Genomic DNA, 11688 nt, shown 5'->3' with positions numbered 1-11688 from the left:
GCTCTTATACTCGTACCTTATACAGAAACTGACAGCGGCTCTCGTAACGAGTCTCGCAGCCAGTATTCACCATCCACGCTATGACACTCATGACTGCGTTGGGTCGAAAACGACGCCCATCATCTCCTCCTCCGCTCTCCCTCTCAGCTCGCTGGGCCAACCCTCCTCTTTCCAAGATCCCAAAACTCAATCATCTCTTCGACGGCACAGGCTCGCGATCGATGGAGTCCACCAGTACTGGCCGGTCAAAGCTCAGCGTCAAGAGCCAGCTCAAGAGGGGGGTCTCCAGCATCAAGACGGTCTTGGGCATGGGGGATAGAAGTAGCGGTGGCAGCATGCAATACCACAACGAGACCACGTTTCCTCTGGCCCACGGAAATCACTCCGTATACTTACTTGCCAATGAATCAAACACGACGACAATCCACCAACCTTTGAAGATTCGACTGACTGCTATTGCTGACAACTCGGCCGATGATGGGGATATCTCAGCATCACCGACTGTCAAGAGCGCACCGAGTACCCCTAGGCTATATGACGTCCCTGAAAACGAAGAGGACGATTCATACGGTTCTCTTACCACCAGCAAGAATGGCAGTGAGCTCTCTCGGAGTCAATCTGCCCCTGGACTCCAGCGCCGCATAAGCCAGAAGTTTCAACAAGCGTTCGGCAACGGGAACTCGACCATTGTCAAGAGATCAGGCTTACGTTCAAGACCTAGCGTTCAGACACTCTTAAGGGAGTCAGCCATTGCGTCCTCGACACCGTGCTCTTCTACCCCTCCCACATTGATTAGCGGTACATCTTCCTCCATCAATGGGACTTCATCGACTCCGCAAACCTCGGAGCCATTGACTCCTTCGTCAACCGTCCGCCGCGGTTGCATCGATTTGGTCGAAGTCGACCAACAGAAATTCATGGTAGAAGGTCGCTTGCTTAGTCCGATACCAGAAAGTATCAATTCTCCCTTCCTCACCATCAGGACGGTTGAAGCCGCTGCGATCACCAAAATATTCTTCGAGCTCCACTTCAACTCGTTGTTCCAGGGTACACCGCCGAGAGTATCAAGGCGCAAGGAGTTGGAGAAGCGTATGCGTGAACTGCAGCTGCCTCCGCATATTCGGGAACGAATTCGGACAGCGTGGGAGATGGCTGAGAGCGAGAATCTCCGACAGCGTCGAGTGCTGAAAAATACGACGAGCTCAGCCAAAGCGAGCCAGGGGGTCAGCATCGGTGGCTTTGAAGTGATCAACGTTCTCGGAAAGGGGAGCTTCGGGGTTGTTCGACTGGTCAAGGCCAAAAACAGCGGCGATGGGTTGCAGAATTCTGAAATCAAAGGCGCCGACAAAGTGCTGATCAATGCACCATCTCGATCCAGTTTGAAGTCGCCGGGCAGGTTGCTATCTGGCAGTCTTTTCAGCAAGCGAAAAGATGCGTCCAAGGCCAGGAAGGAAGTTTATGCCATGAAAGTCATTCGAAAGTCAGACATGATCCGCAACGGACAAGAAGGACATCTCCGAGCTGAGCGTGATTTCCTTGTTGCGGCAGAGGGTTCGAGATGGGTCATTCCACTGATTGCTGCTTTTCAGGACCAAAAGCACTTGTATCTAGTGATGGAGTACTGCATCGGAGGCGATTTTCTGGGGTTGCTCATCCGCAAGAACACTCTCAGCGAAGAGTTCACGAAATTCTACATTGCCGAAATGATTCTCTGTGTCGAAGAAGCTCATCGCATGCAGTGGATTCACCGAGATGTGAAACCCGACAATTTTCTCATCGGATTCGACGGCCATCTGAAGATCTCCGACTTTGGTCTGGCTTTCAATGGAGACTGGTCTCACGACCAAAGATTCTATCAAAAAAATCGCCACTCGTTGTTGGATGACCTGGGGATTGTGATTGATGGTGACGATCAGGACAAACAAGAGAAGGAAGCCCACTCACACCACGCAAGCAGGAGGCATGGCAAGGAAGACTCGAATTACAAGGAAGAACCCATGCTGGGAGAGCCAATTTTGGATTGGCGCAACCGGTCGCAACGTCGACGCCTGGCCCGGTCTGTCGTTGGCACTTCGCAGTATATGGCTCCCGAGGTCATTCGCGGCGAAATGTACGACGGACGATGCGATTAGTGGAGCATCGCGGTCATCATGTACGAGTGCCTTTTCGGTTTCACTCCGTTTGCCTGCGACGACCGCCAACAGACCAAGCTCAAGATCCTGCAGCACAAGAAGACTTTGATGTTTCCACAACCAGATGGTGTCCCAATTCCGAGCATGGAAGCGTTGGATCTCATGATGCAAATCTTGGTGGAAAAGGAGAAACGCCTTTGCAGTCGGCAGTATGAGCACAATGACTTCACCAGGAAGATTGTCGGCGGCCGTCTTGTCCGTTGCGTCGCGGACAAGGCTCATCAAAACTACCAGGGGTATTTTGTCTATCCTGGCGATGCTGAAGATATCAAGCGTCATGCATGGTTTGCCAACACTAATTGGGACACGTTTTACCGGCAACGTCCGCCTTATGAGCCTCGCGTCAGAGATTGGGAAGACACCAAATACTTTGATGAAGAGGATGCTCTATCCGACATGGATTCTGCGACAACGCTGGACGAGGTTGGTGTCGCGCCCGGACAGGAAGCCGCTGCTCAAAATACAAACACAAACACCAAGCGCAAAACTACCCAACTGAGCCATCATCAGGCAGAAGGGCAGAATATTGTGCCATCCAGCGCCATGAACATCCCCCCTCCCCAGGACTGTCCCGGACTGGGGGTCACCCATGCTGAAGCGGAACAGATGCATGCGCTGAAAAATCCTCTTATGCAACCACGGGTGAATGGGTGCCTCACGACTGGAGCCACGCTTGTGGACACAGGTCTCCATATTGAAGGCACTCTAGCCACGATAATCACGGAAAATGTGAAGCCCAAAGCTAAGAAGAGGGAAAAGAAGAGGCCCAGAGACATCATCTTGCGGGACCCTGCTGCAGGAGCACCGGCTTTAGAGGCTCGGAAACTCGGCGCCTTCATGGGTTATGAGTATCGTCAGCCTACCACGGCTCAGGACATTATAGAACAGGTGGTCGTGGAGGAGATGGAAGCAAACAACATCAAAATGTATCGGCAAGGGTGTGATCAGCATGATCCAGACCTAACGTACGAGAGGCGGGTATACATGGACGCCGGCGGGCAGTTGTTTCCCCGCCAACGAGCTGCGCTGGTGTGAGCAGTCGGTCCTTTACCGCGGTTGTTATCATTGTGCTTGTGCACATTGGTCGTTCATTCCTCCGCCTAGCTCCCTGGTGGGAAGAGAGCTTGAGAAGAAGCGAAATCAGAGTGCGAAGATGGACCCAACTTGTCTTCCGTACGATAACATAGGTTTAGCGTTGGAAAATGCATATTCTTAATGGACATTCTAATTGGTCATATATATTTTATTCTTTAATCGTCTAGTTACATGGAAGTTCTCTAGAGCTTTGTACTGGCAGCTTCAAACTCTTTGCTGAAAGGGTAGTCAATGTAGCCTACTTCGGACTTGGGGGTGTAGAAGGTGCCTCGGTTGTACTTTGTCAAGTCAATGTTGTTTGCGATTCGGAAGACCAGGTCGGGGGTGGATATGAAGTAGCGGCCGAAGACGATGGCGACGTCGCGGTCCTTGTACTCCTCGTCGACGGCGCGGCGGGCGCTGGCCGGGGTGAAGCCGCCGGCGATCAGGACGGGGGAGATGTCGGCCCAGGTGTCGATCAGGGGGTCGATCTTCTCGGTTGCCTCGACGTCGGCGTTGCCCGAGATGCGCGACTCGACCAGGTGCATGTAGGCGAGGTTGAGGGGCTTGAGCCCCTCCATGAAGTGGGTGAACTGCGGGAGCGGGTCGCGCATCTTCATGCCGTTGAAGGGGCTGAAGGGGCTGAGGCGGATGCCCGTGCGGTGGGCGCCCACGGCGGCGACGACGGCGCGCGCCACCTCCAGCCCGAAGCGCGACCGCTTCTCCACGCTGCCCCCGTACTCGTCCGTGCGCTTGTTGCACACGTCCTGCGTGAACTGGTCGATCAGGTAGCCGTTGGCGGCGTGGATCTCGACCCCGTCGAACCCGGCGCCCTCGACCGCGTTGCGCGCCGCCTGCGCGTAGTCATCGACGAAGCCGCGGATCTCGTCGACGCGCAGCTCGCGCGGCACAGGAGCCTCGCTACTGAGAGGGGTGGGAGACGACGATACGAGCTCAATCCCCTGCGCGGCCGCGGACGTGGTGTCCGCCGTGCGGCCCAGCGCCCACAGCTGCAGGTAGATGTGGGAGCCCTTTGCGTGGACGGCGTCGGTGACGCGCTTCCACGCCGCGATCTGCTCGGGCGTGTAGATCCCCGGGACGTTGTCGTAGCCGCCCGCCCGCTGCGAGATGATGGTCGCCTCGGAGATGAGCAGCGTCCCCGGCACGCACGACCGCTGCGCGTAGTACGTCGTCGCCATGGGCAGGATCGCGTGCGAGTCGTCCGCCCGGTACCGCGTCAGCGGCGCCATCACCAGTCGGTGCTGCAGCGTGAGGTGGCCGACCTTGAGGGGCTCGAAGAGCCGCGACGGCGCCGACACGGGGAGAGAGCCCATATCTTCTTAATTGGTGGTTTTTTTTTTTGGTGGGGGAAGGGGACGTGGGTATGTGTTCTCTCCTTTGAAGAACAGTAGTGAAAAAGGCAAACAGTCTTTGGAATATCCTCGTAGAAGTTATTTACTCGGTAGGTAGGTATCTCTTCTTTCTCACGGGCGACGGTTGTCTGACAAATGGACGTTTGCGGGGAATTTTCCTTGGGACGCAAAATGATCCCCGACTCTGAGGGAGGGGTTGTTGCGGGTGTGGATAATTGCGAATTGCCTGTTGAGTTTGAGGCGGGGCGATGAGATAGATTGTCGTAGTATCGTCCACACGTTCTGGAAAAGAATATATACAAAACCTCTGTGTAGGGAACAAATATCTGACGAGTACTCACGTCTACTCGTACCAGAGAGAGATCGGCAGGGGGTTTTTCGGGAATGGGGTTTTTATCGATAGACATGGCTCTCTTGGTTGGTTGGAAAGCCAGTGCGTGCTGGCTGCCATCAGCTGTTGCATTTCATTGGATTGGTCAGCAACATCACCGACAAGTATCAAAGGCCCGTGATCACTTGGGCTGTGGTGAACGGCTAGATTTCCTATTGAACGGTTAAGTTTCCCTAATCGATTGGCCACGGAGTTCTGGAACTCCGTGGAGACAGGGTGCTTGATTCGTTGATTTTGACGACATCGGTTGGCAAGGGCTAGGGTTAGCGAGCCAATGGTGTCGCGACAAGCAAACGCCGTCGAACAGACAACTCGTTGTTCGGCTGCAGGGCACGATCCTCGTACTTCGTACCAGGACTGGTGAGTATTGCAAGGCTGACAAGGCCGGAAGAGAGCCTGCCACAGGCCAAAGTCTATTCAAACTTCCAGGTTTGCTGGTCGTTGTATTGTCATGGCCACGCGCAAGTGCTTGTAGGACCTAGTAGCCGGATGACCGCATCACTGCCCATAGATGAGGGCAGTAGATTTTCCAACACGATACCTCAGTGGTGCTCCTCAAGTTGATCGTCTCTTGGGAAGAGAAAATGCAATTCCGCTGTAGGCGGCACCATACCTTGGAGCGGGATTTTCGAGTGTTTAGTCGACGACCTCAAGTCGAGCTTACAAGACTCGGGACAAAGGAGCGGGGGATTGTACATAGGCGAGGTGGTATTCAGAAGAGCCTCGTGTTGCTGCGGGGAAACAAACCTTGCTTTGTCTTCAGTGGCTTCGAGATGTTGGTCCTGTGAAGGTTGGGGAGCATTGAACGAGCATTAATTGCCACTGAAGATTTCAAGGTTAACGAACGGTGAGAAGAAAAGGAGTCAAGGAGTCAACTTGTAGCGGAGGTGGTTAAAGAGGGAGAATAGAAGAAGCCTGACTGTGAAGTGGGTCAAAGTCACGTGTAAAATACGAGTGGAGCATTGCGGGCAGGACGGCCGCAGCCTTCGTGGCGCCAAGACATTTAGGCCTGTGCCTCCACCTCCGGGCATTTGTGTCACCGAGTTACAAAATCAGACTGAGCATCCCTTGATGCCCTCCGCCTCTCTTTTCTCTCTCTCTCTCTCTCTTTCTCTGTTTCTCTCTGCTCGCGGCAGTTGCGAGCTGGGGCATCCATGTAAGACACAAGCAGGAGACTGTGGGACAAGTTCTCCATAAGCCAATCGGCTCTGGTCTGGGCTAATTCCGAGATACAGGACTATTACGTTGCCAACCACCAATAACACCACCTGCTAGTCTCGATCGTGGCCCAGCCCGGCACTTGGAATGCGCTGTTCCTAAGCAAAACCGAAACCTCCCTGCGATGGACCGGCGCTCCGAATGCCTGGCTGGGACGGGCAGTCGAGGTATCACGAGAACACCATCGCTAATCCTCGGAGTTGCCGTGGAACTTTAGCGTCACATCTCTCGCAAGGACTCTGACAGATCAGAAAGACCGAGAGAGGCTTGGCTATCATGAACTCGACCACCTGCTGAAAAAATTACTTTGACAAATGCACCTCTTGGTAGTCCTGGGCAATCAATCTACTCGAGATGATTTGACAGTGCGGAGAGAACTCGCGGAAGCTAGGACATATCAATGCGACAAGGTCTAATAATGGTAACATCACGAATGGCGCCATATCTCGACATGGAGGTAGGTCCTATCGGCTGATCTTCACCTGCCAAAATGATCAAGTTTCCCTATGAAGGTAAAGCACGACTGAGGTTGTTACCCCTGTATCGGGTAAAAAAATCGGATTCAATGTACATCATCGCTGCATCACGGATCTGTTGTCCCCAGTGAGATCGAACGATCTCCTGTAGAAAATGGGATCTTTAACAAGATCTGTGTTATAAAAAGGGTGCAAGGATCACTTTTGCACCCTACCCCGTTCATATCAACAGGTAATCCGCCTGTCCAGCTTTGCCGGTACCGACAAGCTCGTGTCACCAGACTGCTCTGCACTGAAACTCTCAAAATACCTAAAGAGCTTCCCTGGGTCTTCCCTGACCCGAGCCCTCGTGGATGGATTGATTATAGAGTCCAGCAATACGTCACTCTCAGTCAAGACCGAGATACACCACCATACAATGGTCTTGCAGGGCAGGCCACAGGGCCTGATGCCAAGTACTCGTCGCATTTCGCAATATTCTTTCCACGCTTTGAAGTGCATGAGGCCAATTTGTCGGTGGCCTGCACAGTACTCTGAAAGGGCCAAGAACAAAAAAGCCACGACGTCTTCATCACTCGAGTCCTTGTGATTGGCCAGGGCAGATATCCTCTGCCGGGTTTGTGCAAGGATGAAGTTCTGTCGAGCGGCGAGATAGTGGTTCTCGGCATCGAACAGATCGCTCTCTGGCTGGGGTCCGTGTTTGCGGTAATGGTTGGCGCTGAATAGTAGTATCATGGTCTCAAAACACCATTGGCTCGAAACAGCAAATGGGATAAACAGCTGCAGCACAGGGTCGTGTTTTTGCACGATATCCGGGTAAACGTCCAAGCCCAACATGGATGCTGCGTTTAGCGCGAAGTACCGGATCAAATTACGATCGGTGGGCGTCAAGACAATACGCGACCCTTCGACCGACTGTTGGAGTTCCCGCACCACCGTGCATTGGGGTTCTTCTTCGGAGCCTGAAAGGCGCTCGTGGAGGGTCGCCTGCTGCCCCGGGGGGGTGTTTTCGATCTTCAGGCTTTCGAGAAACGATAACCCGAATTCTGATCGACTCTCCGTGCTCGGCCTTCGCGATTTAGAGGGCAGCTGCGGAGAATGACGCTCCGCATCATAGGCGCTGGCGCTGGAGCTGGGCGATTCGGTGTCGGTAAAGGGAAATGGAGAGTTGCTTAATCTGGAGTCTTCTGCCAGGTCGCTCTCCCTCGGCGACTCTGCCCGTCGCTTCCTGTCGATCGTGGTCCGTTGAGACGGTTTGTTGCCCTGGCTCTCCCCCTTTGTCCGTGGCTCGCCCTTAGCTGCAGTTCTCGACCGTGGTGACTCTGAACGAGGCTTCCTCAGAAATGGTGACACCGTGACACTATCCCTCTGGAAGTCGATGACGGCTGCATAATGGGAAATGCGGCGTTTGGTCGCCCCGTCTGATTCGCCCAATCCGGAGGGTGTTGCATTGGAACCATCTGGATTTGACTGCGCATTTTCCTCTTTTGGCCGCATCCATCGCAACGGCGAGAACTGATTTCGAGACACCCATTCTGATCGAGCCTCTCTCTTGGACCGCACACGATCCTTCATCAAGTGCGCGCGTGCTGTCTCGGTGACTCCGCGTCGGTTAATATCATAGTCTACAAAGGTGAACACCCTCCCCTCTGGTTTTTGGTTCGACATGGCTGGCTGGCCGGTGGTGGACTGGTTGTGTTTGCAGGTCTATAGTGACAGGGTGACTTGGCCCTTCCCTGTTGGACAATAATGTATTGTTGTCCTGGGGTATATAGAGCCTTGGAGGGGGTCCAGGATGGATGTTTCTACGGCTGCTCTCCGCTATTACTCATCCCTGAGCTCCATCGACCATGATGCTTTGTACAGGCGAACCCTGGGGGCTAGTGATGAGGAAGTTGGACCTGAGGAGGGCAGGATCTCGCACAGCGTTGAAACGGCGATAACAAGCAGGGCCTAGTGAGGTCGATCCAATCGGCAACTCCGTGCCGGCAGCGCCATCAGACTATTCCCGTTTTTGAGAAGAAGAAAAATGCGCTGATTGGTTGCGGGTCGGCCGTGGTCAAAGCGAGACTGGCGTTCTGATTTCTCCAGTTTGAAGCAGATTCCAGACAGAAATACCCACGAAGAAACGGCAAGCTAGACCGTGGGACTTGTCGAGGAACCATTCCTTTTCGATTGGTGTCATAGCGGCCGCCCGTCTGGCTTACATGGTCGACCAATCAATCCCGTCGTTGGCCGATAGTCGTCGTTGCGGCAAGTTCCACCGTCGAACCATCAAGGGTCTTCGTATCCATGCACACCACGCAGACGAGGATCCCCCCTCCCCCCTTTTGCAAGCGTCCAGCCACCAGCCTGTCGGCCCTTTGGATCCAAGTGGCCAGACTATACAAGCCCGGGATTCTTTGTCAGCCGCCATCGGCACCAACAGTCTTAGTCATTGCGTCTTGTACCGGGGGTTTGCTGGTTTGCGGAGCAGTCAAGTCCGAGCCACCAGGCAGACACCAGCAGGCGAGGCGGAATTACATCATGGCCTTATTGCCTAAGGTACGAGGAACCGATGTTGAGCTCTTGCAGGCACTCGAAGCCATGTCTCTTTGGGAAGTTCTTCCCCCTTCACACCGGGAAAGACCAAAGACCGGTGACCGGGTCGGGAGCGAGCTGTGCTGTTGCGAGTTTGGCACGACCAGTTCAATCTACCCAGTACTCTTGAGGGGTGCGACTTTCAATCTCCTGATAAGGCTCCATGCCCGAGCAAGCGAAAGGGATTCAATGCTAGGAGCAGGAGCCGCTGACTGCATTGTTCTGTAACATATCCATGTCAGCCATGTATGGAAAAGTTACGACCACTATAGCACCCAGAGACCCTAGCGAACGAAGCGAGTGGGAACGAAAGAACCATGTAACGAGTAGTCATCTACCTAGTCTGCTAGTACTCTGTACTTGTGGTATCTCTTGGTATAGAGGCAGGTAAGGATGAAATCTTCCCCACTTGAATATGTCCTACTCGCGCCGGACGTATCAATTTCCCATTCGTGGCAGAGCCCCCTGCTGTTCTAGGTAGGTATTGTCTCCGAAGCCCCCCAGTATCTTTTGTGTCAGTCGGTCCTCGGTTGACACAGCCCTGGTTATACCCGCACGCCCCGTCTGGGAAGACCCTTTTGGGGAATTTGCCTTCCGCGGGTCCCTCTGACTACCCATAGTCTTGTACTAAATAGTAGTGGCTCATTAACTAACTCACTAATTAACTAGCAAGATCTGACATTCTTTTGGTGTCGGGGATCAAATCCACATCTGACTGGGCCAAAGCGCGAAAGAAAGCGCGAGACCAAAGCTTCATTTCAGGGGAGCGGGCCCAAACGAAGAGATGGAAATATGCCGACTAGACCATTTTATGCTTCAAAACACGCACACATACCTTGCCATCTTACCAAGTCGCATTGACCATGACGATCCCATCCGTCCCATAGCGAAAGGCTAATCCCCGTTCCGAAGTATCGAGAACATTACTGACTGGTCCTGGCGTCGTTACGGATCTGGGACTCTCCGCTTGTCTGCCTGGCTGGCTGGCTGGCTGGCTGACTACAAGGACAGGCACAAGGGATCGTCGGTAGCGCTCACAGGGCACTCTTTTTTTTTGTTTTATGTCAGAATCTGTATATATCTCCGAGTTTAATTATGTACGCAAGGGCCCAGGCCTAATTTTGTTAGAGAGAAGTCCGGGGGGGCGGCACATCTACTTTTACCTGATCGCTTGTGACTACGTACGTACGTACGGAGTACAAAAATGTACTCGACAGCCGCGCAAAGGAGATACAAAGGACCCCCCGCCCCATTCCTTCCTTTTCTCCAAGGGGGATTTTCTGGCGCCCTACGCCCTTTTAGATCTCACGGGTCGGTACACAGTCGATCCCCCGGCGGCTGACAGCAGGAGGAGAGTAGCAGTAGACAGAGTGGCGGTTTGGTGCCTGTGAGGATGAGACAGGGACATATTCTATCCATCGTATGAGGACGGGATAGGCTATAGACGGTGGTTGTAACCTGAGTTAGACTACTCCCCCTTCTCAGCATATCTCCGCGTTGTACTCGGTATGTATGTGTGTATGTGTGTACGGTACGAGCACGGATACAAGTACAAGCACATATTCTATTCCTGTCCCCGAGAAGAGTACTGTACCCGAGTACCTTACCCGAGTCCTCGCAAATCACACATCTTGACCACAATAATAATCACGCGGGAGGGGGGAAGAAACTTCGCCCAAAAAACTAGAGGGGGAAAATCCTCGCTTTACCGGAAATGGAAAACTGTAAACTGTTCGAATCAGGCTTCGTTTCCGGATTTTTCTCGCTTGGCTCTGCCCAAGCAAATCGGAAAGAATGAACAAATTTCTCGTTTCCTTTTTCTGCATTGTCACCGCCTCTGGGCGGGGAGGGGATGGGAGGGGTGATTGTTCTTGATTATTCTAGAGACTAAATCTGGGTTCGCTTGCCAGGTGCCAGCCTTGTTTTTTTCTATCCGGTTTCTTAGTCATGGAGGCGAGAGGAGAGGGGGGGGAGACCAACCGGATTGAGTTTATCCACTTGTCCAAAGCACGTCGATCCCCCTTTGACCAGGATAGTATTCCATACGACTAGTTATAGCGGGTTGGTAGGTAGGGGCCGCAATGGGGGGGCACGGAGAATCGTTCAAGCGTTCCCCTCCAAGAAAAGCTTATCGAAGCTTGACCTTGAAGTACTTTCAGCATGGCTGACTACACAAAGCCCGTGACAGAGGTCAGTATCTATCGCACTGTAGGTACCACAACCAGGTATACAAGTATACATTGGATAGGATGGATGGATGCAAACAGTTAGTGTCGTTTGATAATCGCCAACCGACAGGAAATGTATTTCGCATAAGCAACAACGGAGACAATCCGGGGTATCTCCTGTTACTGGCACAGACAGACAGCCTTGGACACTGTGAA

The 11688-nt window shown here is 53.2% G+C and overlaps 3 protein-coding genes across 3 annotated transcripts; 1 reads left to right on the top strand and 2 right to left on the bottom strand.

The window, feature by feature from the left end:
• Positions 1–80: 80 nt before the first annotated feature.
• On the top strand, positions 81–3227 carry AYO21_01212 (hypothetical protein; the record flags this gene model as incomplete). The annotated part of the gene is made up of 2 exons (XM_022651196.1): positions 81–2093; positions 2133–3227. 2 exons carry the CDS (start codon positions 81–83, stop codon positions 3225–3227), a joined length of 3108 nt encoding a protein of 1035 aa, XP_022516674.1.
• Positions 3228–3469: 242 nt separating this feature from the next.
• Positions 3470–4600, bottom strand: AYO21_01211 (hypothetical protein; the record flags this gene model as incomplete). The annotated part of the gene is made up of 1 exon (XM_022651195.1): positions 3470–4600. One exon carries the CDS (start codon positions 4598–4600, stop codon positions 3470–3472), a length of 1131 nt encoding a protein of 376 aa, XP_022516673.1.
• A 2349-nt stretch (positions 4601–6949) lies between these two features.
• Positions 6950–8392, bottom strand: AYO21_01210 (hypothetical protein; the record flags this gene model as incomplete). Its single annotated transcript, XM_022651194.1, has 1 exon — positions 6950–8392. One exon carries the CDS (start codon positions 8390–8392, stop codon positions 6950–6952), a length of 1443 nt encoding a protein of 480 aa, XP_022516672.1.
• Positions 8393–11688: the final 3296 nt, after the last annotated feature.

The sequence above is a fragment of the Fonsecaea monophora genome (genome assembly GCF_001642475.1).
Source record: "Fonsecaea monophora strain CBS 269.37 chromosome Unknown Scaff4, whole genome shotgun sequence".
Taxonomy (NCBI): Eukaryota; Fungi; Ascomycota; class Eurotiomycetes; order Chaetothyriales; family Herpotrichiellaceae; genus Fonsecaea; species Fonsecaea monophora.
This window is presented reverse-complemented; position numbering and strand designations above follow the sequence as displayed.